Genomic DNA, 10,043 nt, shown 5'->3' on the forward strand with positions numbered 1-10,043 from the left:
GCTACCTCTACATCTACCTTTAGGATTAGTTTTAGACCTGGATAATTGTTATTTGGTGCCAGCGTTGAGCATGAACATTATATATGGATCTTTTGATGCGAGACGGTTATTCATTTAAATCTGAGAATAATGGTTGTTCTATTTATATGAGTAATATCTTTTATGGTCATGCACCCTTGAATAGTGGTCTATTTTTGTTGAATCTTGATCGTGGTGATACACATATTCATAATATTGATGCCAAAAGATGTAAAGTTGATAATGATAGTGCAACATATTTGTGGCACTGCTGTTTAGGTCATATTGGTGTAAAGCGCATGAAGAAACTCCATGCGGATGGACTTTTGGAATCACTTGATTATGAATCATTTGATGCTTACGAACCATGCGTCATGGGCAAGATGACTAAAACTCCGTTCTCCGAAACAACGGAGCGAGCCACTGACTTATTGCAAATAATACATACCGATGTTTTGCGGTCCGATGAGTGTTGAAGCTCGCGGCGGGTATCGTTATTTTCTGACCTTCACAGATGATTTGAGCAGATATGGGTATATCTACTTAATGAAACACAAGTCTAAAACATTTGAAAAGTTCAAAGAATTTCAGAGTGAAGTGGAGAATCATCGTAGCAACAAAATAAAGTTTCTACGATCTGATCGCGGAGGAGAATATTTGAGTTACGAGTTTGGCCTTCATTTAAAACAATGTGGAATAGTTTCACAACTCACGCCACCTGGAACACCACAGCGTAATGGTGTGTCTGAACGTCGTAACCGTACTTTATTAGATATGGTGCGATCTATGATGTCTCTTATCGATTTACTGCTACATTTTGGGGTTATGCATTAGAGACATATGCATTCACTTTAAATAGGGAACCATCTAAATCCGTTGAGAGGACACCGTATGAACTGTGGTTTGGCAAGAAACCTAAGCTGTCGTTTCTTAAAGTTTGGGGTTGAGATGATTATGTGAAAAAACTTTAGCCTGATAAGCTTGAACCCAAATCGGAGAAGTGTGTCTTCATAGGATACCCAAAAGAAACTGTTGGGTACACCATCTATCACAGATCCGAAGACAAGACCTTTGTTGCTAAGAATGAATCCTTTCTGGAGAAGGAGTTTCTCTCGAAAAAAGTGAGTGGGAGGAAAGTAGAACTTGATGAGGTAATTGTACCTTCTCCCAAATTGGAAAGTAGGTCATCACAGAAAGCAGTTCCAGTGATGCCTACACCAACTAGAGAGCAAAATAATGATATTGATCATGAAACTTCAGATCAAGTTACTACCGAACCTCGTAGGTAAACCAGAATACGTTCCGCACCAGAGTGGTATGGTAATCCTGTTCTGGAAGTCATGTTACTAGACCATGATGAACCTACGAACTATGAGGAAGCAATGATGAGCCCAGATTCCAGGAAATGGCTTGAGGCCATGAAATCTGAGATGGGATCCATGTATGACAACAAAGTATGGACTTTGGTTGACCTACCCGATGATTGGCAAGCCATAGAGAATAAATGGATCTTCAAGAAGAAGACTGACGTTGATGGTAATGTTACTGTCTACAAAGCTCAACTTGTCGCGAAAGGTTTTCGATAAGTTCAAGGAGTTGACTACGATGAGACCTTCTCACCCGTAGTGATGCTTAAGTCTGTCTGAATCATGTTAGCAATTGCTGCATTTTATGATTATGAAATCTGGCAGATGGATGTCAAAACTGCATTCCTTAATAGATTTCTCAAAGAAGAGTTGTATATGATGCAACCAGAAGGTTTTGTCGATCCTAAAGGTGCTAACAAAGTGTGCAAGCTCCAGCGATCCATTTATGAACTGGTGCAAGCCTCTCAGAGTTGGAATATACACTTTGATGAGGTGATCAAAGCATATGGTTTTATACAAACTTTTGGAGAAGTCTGTATTTACAACAAAGTGAGTAGGAGATCTGTAGCATTTCTAATACTATATGTGGATGACATATTGTTGATTGGAAATGATATAGAATTTCTGGATAGCATAAAATGATACTCGAATAAGAGTTCTTCAACGAAAGACCTCGGTGAAGCTGCTTATATATTAGCATCAAGATCTATAGAGATAGATCAAGACGCTTAATTGGACTTTCACAAAGCGCATACCTTGATAAAGTTTTGAAGAAGTTCAAAATGGACCAGTCAAAGAAAGGGTTCTTGCCTATGTTACAAGGTGTGAAGTTGAGTCACACTCAATGCCCGACCACTGCAGAAGATAGAGAGAAAATGAAAGCCATTCCCTATGCCTCAGCCATAGGTTCTATCATGTATGCAAATGCTGTGTACTAGACCTGATGTGTGCCTTGCTATAAGTCTAGCAAGAAGTTATCCAGGAGTGGATCACTGTACAGCGGTCAAGAACATCCTGAAGTGCTTGAAAAGGACTAAGGATATGTTTCTCGTTTATGGAGGTGACAAAGAGCTCGTCGTAAATGGTTACGTCGATGTTAGCTTTGACACTGATTCAGATGACTCTGAGTCACAAACCGGATACGTATTTATATTGAATGGTTGAGATGTCAGTTGGTGCAGTTTCAAGCAAAGTGTCGTGGCGGGATCTACGTGTGAAGCGGGGTACATAGCTGCTTCGGAAGCAGCGAATGAAATGAAGGAGTTCATATCTGATCTGGGTGTAATACCTAGTGCATCGAGTCCAGCGAAAATCTTTTATGACAATACTGGAGCAATTGCCTTGGCGAAGGAATATATATTTCACAAAAGAACCAAACACATCAAAAGATGCTTCAACTCCATCTGTGATCAAGTCAAGGAGGGAGACATAGAGATTTGCAAAATACATACGGATCTGAATGTGGCAGACCCGTTAACTAAGCCTCTTCCACGAGCAAAACATAATCAGCACCAAGACTCCATGGGTGTTAGAATCATTACAATGTAATCTAGATTATTGACTCTAGTGCAAGTGGGAGACTGAAGGAAATATGTCCTAGAGGCAATAATAAAGTAGTTATTTATATTTCCTTATATCATGATAAATGTTTATTATTCATGCTAGAATTGTATTAACCGGAAACTTGATACATGTGTGGATACATAGACAAAACACAGTGTCCCTAGTAAGCCTCTACTAGACTAGCTCGTTAACCAAAGATGGTTAAGTTTCCTAGCCATAGACATGTGTTGTCATTTGATGAATGGGATCACATCATTAGGAGAATGATGTGATGGACAAGACCCATCCGTTAGCTTAGCATGTTGATCGTTAAGTTTTATTGCTATTACTTTCTTCATGTCAAATACATATTCCTTCGACTATGAGATTATGCAACTCCCGAATACAAGAGGAATACCTTGTGTGCTATCAAATGTCACAACGTAACTAGGTGATTATAAAGATGCTCTACAGGTATCTCCGAAGGTGTTTGTTGGGTTGGCATAGATCGAGATTAGGATTTGTCACTCCGAGTATTGGAGGGGTATCTCTGGGCCCTCTCGGTAATGCACATCATGACAAGCCTTGCAAGAAAAGTGACTAATGAGTTAGTTACGGGATGATGCATTACGGAACGAGTAAAGAGACTTGCCAGTAACGATATTGAACTAGGTATGAAGATACCGACGATCGAATCTCGGGCAAGTAACATACCGATGACAAAGGGAATAACGTATGTTGTCATTACGGTTTGACTGATAAAGATCTTCATAGAATATGTAGGAACCAATATGAGCATCTTGATTCCGCTGTTGGTTATTGACCGGAGAGGTGTCTCGGTCATGTCTACATAGTTCTCGAACCCGTAGGGTCCGCACGCTTAACGTTCGATGACGATTTTGTATTATATGAGTTATGTGATTTGGTGACCGAATGTTGTTTGGAGTCCCGGATGAGATCGCGGACATGACGAGGAGTCTCGAAATGGTCAAGAGGTAAAGATTCATATATACAGGACGATAATATTTGGACACCAGAAGTGTTCCTGGGGTACTGGGTACGTATTGGGTCACCGGAAGGGGTTCCGGGCAACCCCCGGCAAGCTATATGGGCTTAATGGGTCTAGGGAGGGACATACCAGCTCACAGGGGGCTGTTGCGCCCCTCCACCAGGCCGGCCAGCCCTAGGGAAGGCAAGGGAGGAGGGCTAGCCCCTCTTTCCTTCCCCTTCTCAAGGGAGAAAGGAAAGGGGGGGCACCTCCTCCTTCCTTCTCCTAGTGGCAAAACAATGAAGGGGAGGCGGCGAATTGGGGTGGGAGCCCAAGTAGGATTCGACTTATTTGGGCGCCCCCTTGGCTGCCTCTTCCCCCCTCCAACCTATATATATGTGGGGAGGGGGCGCCTAGAGAACACACAAACATTGGTTAGCCGTGTGCGGCGACCCCCTTCAAAGTTTACGCCTCCGGTCATATTGTCGTAGTGCTTAGGCGAAGCCCTGTGCGGATCACTTCATCATCACCGTCACCACGCCGTAGTGCTGACAAAAACTTTGCTGGATCAAGAGTTCGAGGGACATCATTGAGCTGAACATGTGCAGAACTTGGAGGTGCCGTATGTTCGGCGATTGATCAGTCGGAACGAGAAGAAGTTCGACTACATCAACCGTGTTGTCAAACGCTTCCGCTTTTGGTCTACCAGGGTACGTGGACACACTCTCCCCTCTCGTTGCTATGCATCTCCTAGATAGATCTTGCGTGAGCGTAGGAATTTTTTTGAAATTGCATGCTACGTTCCCCAACAAATCACTCTCACATTAATTGAATTCTAACTTTGTCCTAAGTCAAACTTGTTCAAGGCTGGACCTAGTCTCTAGAAATAATACACTATGTGCTGAGTCTTGGCTTGCTAGAATTTTTCATCCAAATTTGTGTACCACTCATTGATTTTATTTCTTATTCTTGCATTTTTGTGAAGCTGGTGATCCAAGGTGCTCTACTTGAGAAGGTGATTTTTGTTACAAGGGAGTGAATTGAGTTTGAAATGAATCGTGAGGTGTAGAAACTCAATGAAAAATATAAGAAACTTTGAAGAACAAAATAGCAAGATAGAAAAGGTAATATAAAATTTACCAAAAAATGAAAAGGTTAGGGGAAGATGAAGTGGATCTAGAGATGAATGTGGATGACATTGTTGATAAAGTTGAAAACACACTGAGCCAAGATGAGGCCAAAGAAAAATGTGAAAGAGGGCTTCGGAAACAGGAAAATGTTGATGTATGTATGTAGTGTAATAGTAATCCTTGCAAGTATTCCAGTTTGCTTTTCTAGGTGCAACGACTTGGGGGATCTTGTGAGTGATTATGGTCGTCGTATTCATAGTCTTCCCTGTCTCGTTGTCAACCCTAGCTCAGTCGATGCCGACACACATGGTAAGCTCACTCGCTTGCAAGAGAGGCGAGGGACAAATGTGAGAGCGAGTGTGTGGGCTTGACTAGTTAGACCTTATCCATTCGGACACGTCCCTTTCTTCCCTCTGTCTCTCTCGCTTCGCTGCCGTCGCCACTGGCGAGGTCACGGTCCGCCGCCTCGAATGGCGTCGCGGACCCAATCTTTCCGGTCGCTTGGTGGATGATAAGTGGTGAAATAATTTTTGTAGTTTGTAAAGCACTCAATTAATACGCTCAGACTTTTCAAAGAATTGTGTTTACCAATGCATGCATGCATGAAATACATGCATTGGTGAATTTTCTCTTACGTTGCATGCAATGAATTAATGCACCTTGAAATCTGAACATGTGATGAGAACAATCAAATTGTGACTTACAAAACGGGAAATCTAAAATTTTAAGATAAGCCCTATAAACCGAAAAGAAGGGAGTAACAAACAGTGAGAAATTTATTGCCCCTTGTCGAGAAAAAAATATATTTGTGGTTGTCCCTAGTGTGGTTATTTTGAGCAATTTATTAGTATTCATCATCTGGCCTGATGGACAGGGAGAGAAATGTGAGATTATGGAGTAAACTTTGGAGTGCAGCAAAGATGCAAGAGCTGTGGGGGCACTCCTGTTTGCAGCTGTTGACATGTGGTGAGTGCGCTTGCTACCAGAAGTTGGAATTATAAAATCCACAAAATGGAATTCCGTCGAGGCACCAGTGGTCTAGTGGTAGAATAGTACCCTGCCACGGTACAGACCTGGGTTCGATTCCCGTGCATGCTGTCTTCTTTTTTCCACCTCATACGAGACGACCATTCTGCTTTGGGCCGTCCATTCTGACGTTTTGCATGGGCCATCTTTAGAGAGAGGGGAAAATGGTTCTCTTTTTTTTTTTCTGGATGGCACAATTTTGATAGTATTTCCTTGTTCAACCCCCACACCCCACCACACACACTTTGTCTTCGTAAAAAAAGTGAGTCCTGGTTGTGCGAGAGACCTGGCTTGAGGCTCTCCCGGATGATGTATCTGTCGGACGGGCCAGCGATGATGCTGGACCCGGGTAATGGTATGGAATCTATGTGTTCCATCTCAAAAAAAAGTGAGTCCTGGCCGCTGAGCGGGCGCGCGTCGGATGACTAAATGCGTCCGCACCACACGCTGTCGACGGTTTGAGAATCAATGTTGGATGTATTCTAACCTTTTGCATCTCGTCACAGTTTTGATGGTTCAGGCATCCAAGATTGATTTCCTTGTTCAGCCCATCTGGTATTGCCCTTCAGGCGTCGTCACTCGACCGCCATTGAGCCAACAATGAGCATGATTGGTTTGTTGTCAATATTTGGCTAGCCAAATGTTGAAATTATCAAATATTGGCAATAGTAAGACTTTTTTTTGAACCTGGCAATACAAGACTTGTCAAATATTGATAACTTTATGTGAGATAGGCAAGACAATTCGATAATCAATCAAGTAGTAGCGAATATTTGGCATAATACCAAACATTTGGCTAGAATAATACCCTGCCACGGTACAGACCCGGGTTCGATTCCCGGCTGGTGCATGCTGTCTTCTTTTTTCCACCTCATACGAGACGACCATTCTGCTTTGGGCCGTCCATTCTGACGTTTTGCATGGGCCATCTTTAGAGAGAGGGGAAAATGGTTCTCTTTTTTTTCTGGATGGCACAATTTTGATGGTATTTCCTTGTTCAACCCCCACACCCCACCACACACACACTTTGTCTTCGTAAAAAAAGTGAGTCATGGTTGTGCGAGAGACCTGGCTTGAGACTCTCCCGGACGATGTATCTGTCGGACGGGCCAGCGATGATGCTGGACCCGGGTAATGGTATGGAATCTATGTGTTCCATCTCAAAAAAAAAGTGAGTCCTGGCCACTGAGCGGGCGCGCGTCGGATGACTAAATGCGTCCGCACCACACGCTGTCGACGGTTTGAGAATCAATGTTGGATGTATTCTAACCTTTTGCATCTCGTCACAGTTTTGATGGTTCAGGCATCCAAGATTGATTTCCTTGTTCAGCCCATCTGGTATTGCCCTTCCGGCGTCGTCACTCGACCGCCATTGAGCCAACAATGAGCATGATTGGTTTGTTGTCAATATTTGGCTAGCCAAATGTTGAAATTATCAAATATTGGCAATATCAAGACTTTTTTTTTTGAACCTGGCAATATAAGACTTGTCAAATATTGATAACTTTATGTGAGATAGGCAAGATAATTCGATAATCAATCAAGTAGTAGCGAATATTTGGCATAATACCAAACATTGGCATGCTTATTTTTGACACCAAACCAATTATGCTCAACGAGCACGAGCTCTGACTATGTAAGTGAGATGAATGGTTTGCTCTGCCTCTGCGTGACTGCATCTGTATATTGCGAGCGAATAATGATATTGTGAGCGTCGAGCCAGCGAGTGGATAATTTTACCCGCGAGGGCGCGGTGACGCGGCACCTCTCCATCCACACACACAAACTTCCCCGCTCTCCGGCCGCCGCCGCCAGCACGCCATGCTCCCGCTCGCCGCCGCAAGGGCCTGCCTTTCCTCCCCGGCGCCGACGCCGAGACCCCCATCCCCATCCCCATCCCGAGCGGCGCCTCTCTCCCCCCTTCACCGTCGCCGCTCCACCGCCACGCTGCCCAGACCCGCCGGGCTCCCCCTCCTCCGTCCGCTCGGGGCCGCCGCGGGGGCGGGCGCGCCGGGCGCGTCCTCGCGGCCGGCGAGGGACCGCGTGATCGACTTCGGCAAGCACAAGGGCCAGATGCTGGGCACGCTGCCGCCGTCCTACCTGCGGTGGGTGGTCGCGGAGCTCGACTACGGGGACACGCTGGTCTGGGCGCGCCTGGCGCGCGAGGTGCTGGACGACCCCTTCTACGTCGACCGCGTGGAGTGGGAGCACGCGCACCGCTTCCTCCGCGGCGACTCCAAGTTCGACTACGTCTACGACGACGCCGGCGACGACGGCGACGGGCCGCTCCAGGAGATGGCCGAGCGCTTCGGCTGGGACCTCTCCGACGAGGACGGCTGGGGCCGCCTCGACTTCCGCCTCCTCGGCACCTCCTACGGCGGCCGCATCCCGAGGAAGGCCGGCCGGCGCCAGAGCACCGGCAACAGAACCACCCGCAGCGGGAGCGCCCTGTTCGACGCCGGGGCGGCTGACCCGGACGGGCCGAGGGGGAAGAGGGACGAGAGGCGTGAGCGGATGCGGACGAGGAGGGAGGAGCAGGTGAGGACGGCGAAGCTGGATGTGCTCGGCGTGAGCGCCGGCGCGAAGGATGGCGGCGCACTGGGGACGGCGAGGAAGGCCCGCATTGGAGCGGCGGCGAAGAAGGACATCCTGGGGCTGGGGCGCGGCGGCGAGAGGGCGGCGCCGCTGAAAGGCGGCGAGGGAGGGAGCCCGTTCCCCGGCCGGCAAGCCTTCCTCGACAAGGTTAGGAAGCTCAAGGGCGATGATAGCTAGCACTAGCAGCAGCAGCTAGGCTAGGTGATTCCAGGATCGTTTAGTGCTCCATAGACGTAAATTTTGACGTGTTCATTTGGAAAATTTACAAGAGTGAGATCTATTCCCTCTAGCAGACACGCAAGGCACTAGGAATTTAAGAACTCATTTTACGGCTAGATTCACACTGTTGCTGCTGTGAACTTCGTTACTCGCGTGATTTATCAAATGAAGTCGAGTCTTCGGCTCGGGGCAGTAAGTATGTAACTGGATTTGTTTTTCAGTTGAGTGAGGAAGGGCAAACACGAATAGATAAACACAAAATCGACATTGTTACATGTTATACTACTAGCCAGCAGCCGACCTATTGCAAAACAGAGGATTGATGGAAGCGGACAGCGGACAACACTTATTATTGTTGAGAAATTAAGCAATTGTTTGATTAATTTAATCCAATAATAAATTATGAAACATGACATAAGCAGTGATACTGAATTTTGATGATGTACGCACGTACTAGGCAGATAGTAGAAACATCTATGCAAACCACTAGTACTGCAAACATGAAAGTAAACAGGAGCGGTGTAAATGTGTTATACCCTCCGGTAGGCCAGTTGGCCGTAGCAGCAGCAGAGGCGTCGGCCTCGTCTGTGATCCTCTTGTCCGCAGCAGCCTTCTCGGCAGCCGCACGATCGGAGTCAGTGCTCATGGTGAAGACGAAGGTGACGTAGAAGTAGTCAACGTAGATGAAGTAGTTGAACCAAGGCGAGCAGTCGCGTAGGAGACGCTCCCCAAAAACCTAATCGCCTCTCTCCCGTACAGGATCTGGAGAGGCGGGGTTTCGGAGGCCTGCTCTCTCGTCAGCCGTGTACGCGGTAGATGGGATGGGATCACCGAGGGCAGCAGCAGTAAAAGGAACGACCAAGGAGCAGTGGAGGTGTGAAGCGCATGGAGCTGAGCTGCGATGCCTCATATATATAGCCAGTCGGGTAGGAGAACGGTCCAGCAATAAAACCATTTAATTACAGACATTTCATCTCCATAAAACGCGTTTAATTACAGACATTTCCATCTCCACAATAAAAATGTATTTATTATGGACGTTTTCATTTCCGCAATGAATATGACGTCTCACATTCATTTTGTGTCTGTAATGGACTCTCCAATTTTGACCGGCAAAACATTGCATCGGCTTGGCTCATTCCCGCAACACGCGGCGCG

General features: G+C 46.2%; 1 protein-coding gene across 1 annotated transcript; it reads left to right on the forward strand.

Moving 5' to 3' along the window:
* Positions 1-7,744: 7,744 nt before the first annotated feature.
* LOC147973771 (uncharacterized) lies at positions 7,745-9,089 on the forward strand. The gene has a single exon (XM_087522244.1). The coding sequence runs from the start codon at positions 7,893-7,895 to the stop codon at positions 8,841-8,843; it is 951 nt and encodes a 316-aa protein (XP_087378370.1). The 5' UTR covers positions 7,745-7,892; the 3' UTR covers positions 8,844-9,089.
* The last annotated feature ends 954 nt before the right edge of the window (positions 9,090-10,043 follow it).

Source organism: Triticum urartu, chromosome 5A (genome assembly GCF_056163025.1).
Source record: "Triticum urartu cultivar PI428250 chromosome 5A, HENAU_Tu73, whole genome shotgun sequence".
Classification (NCBI taxonomy): Eukaryota; Viridiplantae; Streptophyta; class Magnoliopsida; order Poales; family Poaceae; genus Triticum; species Triticum urartu.